This window comes from Chiloscyllium punctatum, chromosome 17 (genome assembly GCF_047496795.1).
Source record: "Chiloscyllium punctatum isolate Juve2018m chromosome 17, sChiPun1.3, whole genome shotgun sequence".
NCBI classification, from domain to species: domain Eukaryota; kingdom Metazoa; phylum Chordata; class Chondrichthyes; order Orectolobiformes; family Hemiscylliidae; genus Chiloscyllium; species Chiloscyllium punctatum.
In genome coordinates, this window is record NC_092755.1 from 93,459,011 (window position 1) to 93,471,911 (window position 12,901).

A 12,901-nucleotide genomic window follows, 5' to 3' on the forward strand; every position below is an offset into this window, starting at 1 on the left:
TTATTTTCCCCTAAAGGTGGCAGACAATGCCAATCATCAAGAGAAATTATGCTTTGAGATTCAATGGCATTAACATTGCTAGATATCTAGGCAAAAGTGAGGACTGCAGATGCTGGAAATTAGAGTCAAGGTTGGAATGGTGCTGGAAAAGCACAGCAGGTCAGGCAGCATCCATGGAGCAGGAAAATCGACGTTTCAGGCAGGATCTGATGAAGGGCTCCTGTCTGAAACATCAATTTTCCTGCTCCTTGGAAGCTGCCTGACCTGCTCTGCATTTCCAGCACCACTCTTAACCGTTGCTAGACATCTCTCCACCAAGATATAGGTATTCCTGTTGACTAGAAACTCAACTGGACCTGCCACATAGATGCTGTGAATACTAGAACAGTTCAGAGTTGGGTATTTTATATCATGTAATTCATCTCACAACACTAAATGGCCTCTCCATCAGCCAAAGGCACAGGTAAAGCATATACTAGAATATAAGCAAAACATTGCAGATGCTGGAAACATGAAATAAAAACAAATGCTGGAGAAACTCAGCAAGTCTGGCAGCATTTATAGAGAGAGAAAAACAGTTAATGTCTGAGTCCAAGATAACTTCGGAACTGTATGACAAAATACTTTCTACTTGATTGAATGAGTGCAGCTGTAAAAACATTCAAAACTCAATATTATGAAGGACAAAGCCATTTTCAGCTTCATCTAGCTCTTCACCATTGCCATACTTTTAATGCACCATATTATCTACAAAATATAGTAATAATGATTTGCAGTACTTCAGCAGTACTTTCTTCCACCTATAAGAACAAGCACAGTAGATGTGGCATAAGAAAACATTCCTTCCAGGTTCCATATCACCCTGGCTTGGATACATATCTCCATTCCTTCTTCATTTCCAGGTCAAAATGTGGACCACTAGACCCTCTCAATTTTAATTCAAGAAGAAGTCTCACCTGGAGGGCATATGGACATGGGCAATAAATATATGCCTTATCAGCAATGACTACGTCTTGAGATTTAACTTGAGGCAGCAACTCTATCCTGGCTGACTTTGCATGTTGAACTATCTGAAGAAGGAACCTAATCTTGTTGAGGGCAAGTTTGTTGATATGAAGTGCACCCATGAATTATGGGTAGATGTCATTTTCAGTCTTGGTTGATTAGTGGTAACTATTGTTGGAAATTTTAGTTTGCTGTCTAATTTAGCTGAATTTATGCATAATACAATGAATAATTTACCTTCTAAAGAAAATCCGAATTGGTCTGAATCCACAATGGAACTGGAGCAACTCGAATTCATACCCACAAGGTACAAGTGACCTAGGCTCTGAAATTTCTATGTCGGGGTGGACCACTTGGCTCTTCTCCCGCACTTAAGTGTCTACAGGTGGCCACACCTACTTAATTCATCTTGGGTATGAATGAATTGAGCATCGCAACGAACAACCATTAGAGATTTCAAAAAAATGTTTCCTAATTCCTCCTTGATCTTTTTGTCAGGGGGTTAGTTGGGAGGATGCCACAGAGAAATTGAATATTTTATTTGGAGACTGCATATTTCCTACATGCTTTCCCCATTACAACATTTTGATGTAGAACTGCTGCTACAGTCCTCAAATGGTTAATTAGGTTTGACTGTTGATGTTTGATCTATCAATTAGGTTTCGTATTGGAGCTTCACATTGACATTGTGTCAGTTAAATGCACAGGTAATAATTGTAGTTCTTGGTTAATGGGCCTTTCTTTGATGCTGTGCAGGTGTCGGCGTGGCGACGGTTGTGATTTCATTCTTGCTCTGTACTTATTACAATGTTATTATCACCTGGGCTCTATACTACCTGTTCAACTCATTTGGATCATCACTTCCTTGGCAAAGCTGTAATAACACATGGAACATCGTGGAGAACTGCTCCGATGGATTTCCTGGGAATGCCACTCACCTTCGATCCGCCAGTCAACAATTTTTTGAGTGAGTACAACAGGGGCATGTACTGAAAAGAAAAGTAGGTTCTCTTCCCTTATTGTTGATAACCATTTTATTTGGGGGGAAAAAAAAAGAAGTGTTTCTAAGCTCATGATAGTGTGGTCCACTTAAGGAACCAGTAGCAGATTAGAAGTAAATATCATTATTTATTCAAACACTCAAATGAGTCTAAATGCGATGTCAATTACTTAGATACTTAAAAGTGTCTCTTTTTCTAAAGGGGATAAACACTTCCACAAGTTGTAAACAGTCAACCTCATTGTTGTAAAATAGTTTTTGTAGGCCCAGTGAAGAAGGAATTCTGATGGTCTGGATTATGGATACTTTTAATCAGTAATTATATCAAACAGGTCATATTTGGCATTTTTCTGTTCAGACATTTTCCCAGCATTTATTTTAATCCCACTGAACCTCCTAACTAAGGTTAGTGCCTTACATACATAGCCTTTTTGATTACTTTTGTGGGTGAACATGATATCTTAAAGATCAGCGTACATGGCCCATCAAGTTTCTTTTGGAACTACACTGTTTCTCATATTGCAGCATTCGGAAAATACCCTGTTCCATTCTTTTGAGGTCCAAAGTGGACAACCTCCCAGTTTCCTATTCTCAAATCCATTTAACAGTTTTACCAATTACCATTTGCTGAATCTATTAATATTTTTTGGTAACATTAAGCTTTCATTTATGTTGTTTACATTGGTATCATTGACAAATGTAGATATATGGCTTTCAATCCTAACACCTAAGCCATCAATAAATACAATGAATAGCTAAGTTCCAACACCCATCCTTGCAGGACGCAATAACTCCCATTCTACCAATTAGAATACCTGCCTATTGCATATTGTCTGTCTCCTGCCATACTTCGCTAATGAGATCAATATTGCCACTTCCGTCAGCGTTAGCCAGCAAATTTTAATTTAAAAATTAGATAGTTTCATTCGTGTAAATAACATGCGTAGGCACTGCTTTAGTCATTAACAATTCAGTCAAGTTCAAGGATGACCTAACCTCTACAAATTGATGCTGGCTGTCTGATCAGCTGAATAAATTTCAAGGTGTTCCGTCACTAACCTTAATTACATGTGTATCGAACATAAAACATTACAGCGCAGTACAGGCCCTTTGACCCTCAAAGTTGCGTCGCCGTGAAACCAATCTGAAGCCCATCGAACCTACACCATTCCATTCTTGTCCCTATAACCTATCCAATTATCACTTAAATGCCCGTAAACTGTGCAGGCAGAGCGTTCCACGCCCCCACTACTCTGAGTAAAGAAACTACCTCTAACATCTGTCCTATATCTATCACCCCTCAATTTGAAGCTATGCCCCTTCATACTCGCCATCAACATCCTTGGAAAAAGGCTCTGACTGTCCATCTGATCTAACCCTCTTATTATCTTGTATGTTTCAGTTAAGTCACCTCTCAACCTTCTTCTCTCTAATGAAAACAGCCTCAAGTCCCTCAATCTTTCCTTGTAAGATTTTCCCTCCATACCAGGAAACATCCTAGTAAATCCTTGTGGGCGGCACGGTGGCACAGTGGTTAGCACTGCTGCCTCACAGCGCCAGAGACCCGGGTTCAATTCCCGCCTCAGGCGACTGTCTGTGTGGAGTTTGCACGTTCTCCCCGTGTCTGCGTGGGTTTCCTCCGGGTGCACCGGTTTCCTCCCACAGTCCAAAACTGTGCAGTTTAGGTGAATTGGCCATGCTAAATTGCCAACGTGTTAGATGCAGGGGTAAAGGTAGGGGAATGGGTATGGGTATGGGTGGGTGCGCTTTGGCGGGTCAGTGTGAACTTGTTGGGCCGAAGGGCCTGTTTCCACACTAAGTAGTCTAATCTAATCTAAATATAATGGTGATTCCTAACAACAGATCCTAACTGGTTTATCATTTCCTGCTTGTCTAGAGGGTGGGGTTGTAGGGCACTTGCATGCTGAACATTTGCAAGATATCCAGTTAAAAAATTAAAAACCAAACAGGAAGTTGTAATATTCCTCATGCCCCTGAACTCAATTCAGTTGAAATCACTGTTGGAGCATCAGTATTAGTGAAGGCCAAGAAGGCAAACCAATTCAGCTGAAAGAATAAAACACACTCTCCTGTGACAAGGACAGCAGAGATTCTTGTTTTGAATGATTCTGATCCCTTCATGTCACTTCCCAAACTCAGCCAGACAATTGAGCAAACACTAGTTTATTGCTTAATGAGTTTCTTGCACATTGGACATTTTCCGCATGTACCTTGATATTCACTGTGACTCTTAAATGATTTTACTTCTAAATATATGAAATAGGTGGAGGGAGAGTGTAACCTTAACATTGCTTATACCCTGAGCTGAAAAATGTGTTGCTAGAAAAGCGCAGCAGGTCAGGCAGCATCCAAGGAGCAGGAGAATCGCTGTTTCGGGCGTAAGCCCTTCTTCAGGAATTTACTGCTTATACCCTGTCAACACCATTGAGACTGGTAATTCATGGTAAATTATGGGCAGACAGCCATTTCCATATGACTGTTGTCTGCCCACATTAGAGTATGAGTTCATTATCAAAGTGAGAAATATTCTACAACTAAAAAAATCTGCAGTTTAATAAAGCCTGAACATTTACTTTTTTTGTACAGTTACAGGTTGTTGCGGATGAGTAGAGGGATTGAAGAGATTGGCAGCATTTCCTGGGAGTTGTTTGGTCTACTCCTATTAGCTTGGATCATTGTATACTTCTGTATATTCAAAGGAGTTAAATCAACTGGAAAGGTGAGAAGCAGTAAATATGAGTACTTCGCGAAACATCAGAGACAAGTATTTTGCTTGACTAATTTTGATTTTTGCCTGCTTTGGAAAGCCAAGCTGAATAAAATATTATACGGAATGCCAAATCTTCTAGTACCTGAAAAGAGTCTGGCTTTAATTTGGACCAAATGGTTTGATCAAACTTGCCATTCTATTTTTAAATACATATAAAACAAAATGTTGGCATAAACAGTGTAGTAGTGTCCCTGAAGTAGATGATATTTGAGAAGGCAATGTTATTTGTAAAAGTGAAGGTTGGTTTTACTTAACAACTGATATTTAATCAGTTTAGTTAACTCTGAAGGTTCTGTCAAGGCTTTTGCTGCAAATTTAGTCAGCTCTGTGGACTTTGGACATCTTTCCTGATGAAGAGCTTAAGCTTGAAATGTCGATTCTCCTGTTCCTCGGATACTGCCTGACCAGCTGTGCTTTTCCAGCACCACACTCTTCAATTCTGTGGACTTTGGATACAGACTATACAATAGGAATTATTCTATTTCAATTTTATAAGGAGATTGGAGAGAGTAGATTTTTTTAAAAACTTCATGGTGGGGGGGAGGAATTGGAAGAAATTGGTTTCCTGCAGGGAGATATGCACTCACCAATGAAAGGCAGTGAATGGCAGAACCCTTCAGAGTATTGATATGCAGAAGGATCTGGGTGTGCAGGTCCATAGATCATTGAAGGGGGCAGTGCAGGTGAATAAGGTAGTAAAAACAGGCTTATGGCATGCTTGCCATCATTGAAATGGGCATTGAGTCTAAGGATAGACAAGTTATGCTGCAACTTTATCGACCTTTAGTTAGGCCGCACTTGGAATATTGTGTACAGAGTCGAGAGTGTGGTACTGGAAAAGCACAGCCAGTCAGGCAGCATCCAAGGAGCAGGAGAATTGACGTTTCAGGCATAAGCCCTTCATCAGGAATGAGGCTTGTGGGCCGGGGGAGGGCTGAGAGATAAATGGAAAGGGAGGTGGGGTTGGGGCGAAGGTAGCTGAGAATGCGATAGGTAGATGAAGGTGATGGAGAAGGTTATAGGTCAGAGAGGAGGGTGGAGCAAATAGATGGGAAAATGGATGGACAGGTCATGAGGGTGGTGCTTAGTTGGAGGCTTGAGACTGGGATAATGTGTGGGGAGGGGAAATGAAAAAACTGGTGAAATTCCCATTGATCCCGTGTGGTTGCAGGGTGCCAAGGCGGAATACGAAGCGTTCTTCCTCCAGGCATTGGGTAGTAAGGGATTGCAGATGGATGAGACCCAGGAACTGCATGTCCTTGGCAGAGTGGGAGGGGGAGTTGAAGTGTTCAGTCACAGAGTGGTGGGGTTGGTTGGTGCAGGTGTCCCAGAGATGTTCTCTGAAACAATCTGCAAGTAGGCAACCCGTCTCCCCGATGTAGAGAGACCACATAGGGTGCAACGCATACAGTAGATGACATTGGTGGAGGTACAGGTAACTTTCTGTCAGATGTGGAAGGATCCTTGGACTGAGGTAAGGGGAGTGGTGTGAGCTCTGTCAAAAGCGCACACCACTCACCCTCACCTCCGTTGCCCATACCATGCCCCTCATCTCCATCAAAGCCCACAACATCCCCTGACCTCCATCAACACCATCCCCTCACCCTCATCAAGCTCACACCACTCACCCTCACCTCCGTCACTCACACCACTCACCCTTATCAAGCCCACATCATGCCCCTCACCTCCTTCAAAGCCCACACCATCCCAATACCCTCATCAAGCTCACACCACTCGCCCTCCTCTCCATCAAGCCCACACCACTCCTCACCCTCATCAAGCCCACACCATGCCCCTCACCTCCATCAAGCTCACACCACTCCCCTCACCTCCATCAAGCTCACACCACTCACCCTCCTCCGTCACCCACACCAGACCCCTCACCTCCATCAAGCCCAGACCACTCATCCTCACCTCCATCGTCCACACCATGCCCCTCGTCTCCATCAAGCTCACACCACTCCCCTCACCTCTGTCAAGGCCGAAGCCACTCCCCTCTGTCAAAGCCTACATCACTCCCCTCACCTCAGTCAAGCCCGCACCACTCCCCTCACCTTTGTCAAGGCCCACACCACTCCCCTCATCTTCATCACAGTCCACAACACTCTTCTCACATCCGCCCACACTACTTCCCTCACCTCTGTCGCCCACATTACTCTCCTCATCTCCAATGCCCACACCTCTCCCCTCACCTCCGTCCAAGGCCCCAAAGGATTCTCCCACATTTGACAGAAATTTACCTGTACCTCCACCAATGTCATTTACCTTATCCGTTGCATCCTATGTGGTCTCCTCTACGTCGGGGAGACAGGATGCCTACTTGCGGATCTTTCAGAGAACACCTCTGGGACACCTGCACCAACCAACCCCACCGCCGTGTGACTGAACACTTCAATTCCCCCTCCCACTCTGCCAAGGACATGCAGAGTCCTCCATCACCAAAGCCATATCACCCGACGCCTGCAGGAAGAGCACCTCATCTCCTGCCTTGGCACCCAGCAACCACATGGGATCAATGTGGATTTCACCAGTTTCCTCATTTCCCCTCCACCCATATTATTCCAGTCCCAAGCCTCCAACTCAGCACCGCCCCAATGACCTGTCCATCACCTTTCCCATCTATCCACTCCACCCTCCTCTCTGACCTATCACCTTCGTCCTCACCTCCATCTACTTATTGCATTCTCAGCTACCTTCGCCCCAACCCCACCCCCCCTCCCATTTATCTCTCACCCCTTGACTTACAAGCCTCATTCCTGATGAAGGGCTTATGCCCGAAACATCCTGCTCCTCAGATGTTGACTGACTTGCTGTGCTTTTCCAGCACCATACTCTTGACTCTGATCTCCAACTTCTGCAGTCCTCACTTTCTCCCAATATTGCTTTCAGTTCTGGTCACCACAATACGAGAAGGATGTAGTGCTTTAGAGAGTGTATATAAAAAGTTTACCAGGATGTTGCCTGGTATGGGGTATTTTAGCTATGAAGAAAGATTGGATAGATTCTGTTTTCACTGGAACGAAGAAAGTTGAAGGGTGACCGAATAAGAGTTTATGAGATTGTGAATGTCACGGATAGAGTGGAAAGTACAAGGCTATTTCCCAGGGTGGACAGTCATTTACTAGGGTTCAAGGAGCAAGCAAGGACGCTTAAAAGAGATGTGCGGGGCAAGTCTTTCACACAAAGGGTGACGAGTGCCTCAAACGCATTGCCAGAGGAGGTGGTGGAAGCGAACACAATAGCAGCATTCAAGAAACATCTGGATCAATACATAAATGGGAAGGAAATACAGGGATACAGATCCTGTAAGCGAAGACAGTTTTAGTATGGAAGGGCAAAATGTAGCAGGCTTGGAGGGGTGAAAGGTCTGTTCCTGTGATATACGGTTTTTTGTTCAATGTTACAAGAAATGTTTTGATTTCCCTCCACATGTTGACGTCATTAAACTGCACTTTTCTTTCCTGCTTTTTCCATCCTCCACCCATCAAATGGGAGAGAGGAAGGGAAGGATTTTCACGATCACCCTGTGCATAATATATGAACATAGAAGTATTGCAATTGGGATTGTCAAAGCTGCCTTTCTATTCATTATAGTCTTGCCTGTTCGAACACTTCAGTGCCTTTTACCCACCCCATCTCCGTAACTCTGTATGCCATTGGTAATCAGAAAACTATTAAGCTCTATTAAACATCAGATTGAGCTTCCACAACCCATTGATTCCCACCCTTCTGAATAAAGACATTTTTCCTTATCACAGACCTATCTGACATCCCTCCTATTTTGAAATTGTCCCTCCTGAATCTAGGCTGTACAAACAGGGGAGATATTTTACCTGCACCTATCCTGCCTATCCCTGTAAGTATGTTCCTGTTACCAACTTTACTTCCTTCCAGTTTGAGTTACTTCTCCGTTCACACCCCAATAAGTATGTTTAAACCGACCGAACAGCATTAGCTAAACTTCCAGGTGTGCACATGGAAAAGGAAAGGATAATCAAACAGCCAGAGGACACGATTCTTGTCCTGAGCTTTCAATTATGAATGCTCTGTGATCCTATGTAGAGAATTTAACCCCAATGTGTTATCCTTCCCCTGAAATTCTTTGAATTTTTCCTGATATCAGAAAAATTTATTCCCTTGAAGGTCTTTCATGCTGGCATGGAAGGAGGTATTTCAATGCAGTAACATTGGTTGCGATGTTTTGCTGCTACAGATGCACAGATTCAGAGGTGCTTTCTCCTGTTGCCACATAAAAACAATCAGATAAATCAGCTCAAACTGAGAGATTGGACCTGAAACCTATGTGTGCTTTTACCTAACTCATCCATTGGGAGTGGGAATTCAGATTTTTCTCCTCACTCATTCTTCCAGGGATTGTAACTGACTTCAACTTGCTACCTCCTCTCTGGAAGAGTGAGAATTTAGTAATTCTGGATGTGGGGGAAGGAGCATTCATGAATGGTATTGGCAAACTGAATCTTGAAAATAGCTGAGAACTAATTGAACAAGAACACTGTAATAAGCTGAGTGTTGTTTCCCTTTGTTTAAAATGGTAATCCGTTCTTATTTTGGAACTTCTTTCTACACCGTTAATCTCTTACTCTGTCTTTCAGGTGGTGTATTTTACAGCCATTTTTCCATACCTCATCCTGATAATACTTCTGATCAATAACGTGCAACTACCAGGGGCCAAGACTGGAATCCTCTTCTTCCTGACACCTGTATGGAGCAAACTGCTGGAAGGCCAGGTAATGGAGAGAATAGTTTCTGTGTTTCATGTGGGTGCAGAGCATGCTGGGAAGGCATGAGCATTAAGGGCAACTATCCAGTTAGTTGCTGTAATTTTGAGGTATAAGAAATGCTTTTTTTTGTATATTAATGTCTGAAGTAGGTGGACACCCATCTCCACCTGTTTGAAGAAGTTTACAATTAAACAGTATTTTCCATAGAGAAATGGGGAGAAGTAATTTCTAATCTGATTTGGATCATGTCTCCGTTGTTAAAATGGCAGCAACAACTCTTTATTGAATGTCTGAATTTATTAAAAGGGATTTGACTAAAGTGAGTTGAGAGTTCTAGAAAATTAGATTATTTAAAGCAAAAGAAAGCAAATTATGTATGTTGTCACCCTGACAGAACAGTGCTGATCACTATTCAAGACAATTTAAAATTTTGAATAATAATACTTGAGGCTTTGTCTTTTTAAGAGGGGGATAAGCCTGTGGCAATTATATTTAAATATTAAAAAATGCTATATTGTTCTGTTTAAAATCTATCGACTACTAATAAAGATTTTTGTCACTGGAGCCGAGGAGGTTGAGAGGTGACCTTCTAGAGGTTCATAAAAGGATGAGGGACGTAGCTAAGATAAATAGCAAGGGTCTTTTCCCTGGGGTGGGGGTGTTCAAAAATAGGGGGCATATTTTGAAGGTGAGAGAAGGAAGTTTTAAAAGGGACATGAGGGGAAATCTTTTTAAAAATACAACATGGTTACTGTGTGGAATGAACTGCCAGAGGAGGTGGAGGATGCAACATTTCAACATTTAAAAGACATTTGGATAAGTACATGAATAGGTAAGGTTTGGAGGGTTTGGGACCAAAAACAGGCAAATGGGCTACTTTGGGGAACATGGTTGACGTGGATAGTTGAACCGAAGATTCTGTTTCCATGTTGTATGACTATGACTCTATGTCATGATGTCAGTTTTGAGTCTAGATTAGTTTTGTTCCATTATCAATGTGGATATGTAGTAAACTAATTAATTTAAATGAAAAACACAACTACCATTATCAGATTTTCTCAGTTTGAGAATATCATTGTTTCAAGACTGTTATGTTTTTGGATCATTTTAGTATTACGACATATATAGGTTTCTACAAGTTGCCCTTTGCAGTTCACTGTTCCTTTTCAATGGTACTACTTACGTCAAGTAAGCATATCCTCAATGCAGCAACAAAATAACAACCAAGAACATTATAGGCACTAAATATTATGATACGTGGTAAATGTTGTTAGCTGCTAGAGTGCAGCCAATGTTCTGGATAATTAACGAAAAATGGAGTGATGACAGAAGATCAGAGAACCCACACCTTTTGAAAATATGAATAAGTATGAAACTTCTGCTGCCTATCCCTTAAGAAAATTATTTCTTTCGAACCATTCCCGAAAAAAGAAAAATGAGCTTGTATCCATGGCTCATTTGGTTGAGAATCTTTGTGAAACTGATAGGGGAGATACCCAGACATGAGATTAGGTAATGTTATTTAACTATATGTGCATATTTGCTAAAAGAACCTTTGGATTCATTGTTGCCATTATTGACAGCACTTTTTGAAGGTTTGCCTTGTTTTTCTTGGAGTGAGGGAAAAAGAATTTGAAACAACAAATGCAGAAATCCAGAATCCAGTTTTTAAAAAAAAAGTTAAATAAACAAGCCAAGGTACAAAGAAATATAATTGATTTCCTATAGAATAGTCCAAAACTCTATGGAAAATGATCTCCGAACAGAGATGTGACCAATAAATGAAATTGCTGGAAATGCTCAGCAAGTCATGCAGCAACTATGGAAAGAGAGAAGGAAGGTTGACATTTACAAGATGTAATCAGCCTGAATCCCTAACTTTATTTCCATCTCTCCCCACAGATAAATGAAAACATAAGAAGTGGAACATAAGTAGGCCGTTTGGCTTTTTCAAGTCTACCCATTATTTAGAATCAGCATGACGAATCTTGATTATGGTTTCAAGTCCATTTTTCTGCCCATTTTTGACATCTTTATTGATCAAAAATCTCAGCTTTAAATATATTCAGTGACCCTGAATCCACTGCTCTCTTAAATAAAGAATTCCAAAGATTATCAACTCCCTGAGAGAAAATAAATTGCCCCTTGTCTCTGTTTTATATGGGAGTCCACTAGTTTTGAAACTTCTTCCTAATTCTCGATTCCACTGTCATTCAAGGAAAACATCCTTCTAACATTCACAATGTCAGCCCCTTTAGAATCTTGCATGTTTCAAGAAAATTACCTTCTAAACTCCTGTGTGTCAGCTCAACTTCATAAAAAAACTCTTCATTCCAAGGAAGAGCCTAGTGGATCTTCTCTTAAATTCCTCCAATGCAGATACATCCTTTCTAAGTAAGAAAATCAAAACTGTATGTAGTGTACTCAGTGCAGTCTCAGCAATGCTGTGTTTGGTTGTCACAGAGTATTTCCAACATCCAAAGTAATTTGCTAACGGTTTGTGACATATGTATAATTTCTGCAGATTGCAAGTCATGAATCTTTTGAATATCTTAATTTCAAACTTGTGCGTTCTTATCATAGGTATGGGTGAATGCTGCCGCACAGATTTTTAACTCCATTGGAATCGGTTTTGGCACCATGATATCTATGGCCAGTTACAACAAATTCAATAACAATATACTCAAGTAAGAACTTTAATTTCTGCCTTAGTTTTGATGAAGGAAAGCATTGAGAGTGTCAGACCTCATTACACAACAACTTGGAGGCAAAACCAACCTTCAAGTTTCATGTTTATATGGGATTTACACCAGTCCAATCAGAGATGAGCAAGAAGTACTTGTCTTGTCAGTGGTGGTATCATCTCATGAAAGACCAGCATAAACAATGATTGCTTTGACCCAGTAGTTAATAAGTACTGGGATTTAAAAGGACCTCTACCCCTTGATCTGAATTTTAACAAACGAGCAAGGTGGTTCTCAGTTTTCAAGTCAGATTTTCTTCATGACAAAAAGGATTGTGGATTCAGTTATGTTTTAAATCAAATTAAAGTTGACCCTTTGTATGAAGAAGTGCTTCCAGAAGTCACCATCTATACAGCCTAAGTCAAATTTTAAGATTAGATTACATTACATTACATTACATTACAGTGTGGAAACAGGCCCTTCGGCCCAACAAGTCCACACTGACCCACCGAAGCACAACCCACCCATACCCCTAACCTAACACTACGGGCAATTTAGCATGGCCAATTCACCTGATCTGCACATCTTTGGACCGTGGGAGGAAACCATGTTCCATTGTTTTGGATTTCCACATTAGAGTAGATGGTTTATCTACTTCAGATTTACCTGTTCGACAACG

The 12,901-nt window shown here is 41.5% G+C and overlaps 1 protein-coding gene across 2 annotated transcripts in view; it reads left to right on the forward strand.

The window, feature by feature from the left end:
* LOC140488134 (sodium- and chloride-dependent GABA transporter 1-like) overlaps window positions 1-12,901 on the forward strand; it is a 75,468-nt gene that overhangs the window by 43,224 nt on the left and 19,343 nt on the right. For both annotated transcript variants that reach the window (XM_072587946.1, XM_072587947.1), the window contains 4 exons: window positions 1,762-1,972; window positions 4,613-4,745; window positions 9,410-9,544; window positions 12,122-12,225. In XM_072587946.1, coding sequence (XP_072444047.1) covers window positions 1,762-1,972; window positions 4,613-4,745; window positions 9,410-9,544; window positions 12,122-12,225 — 583 coding nt within the window. The remainder of the gene's footprint in view (window positions 1-1,761; window positions 1,973-4,612; window positions 4,746-9,409; window positions 9,545-12,121; window positions 12,226-12,901) is intronic.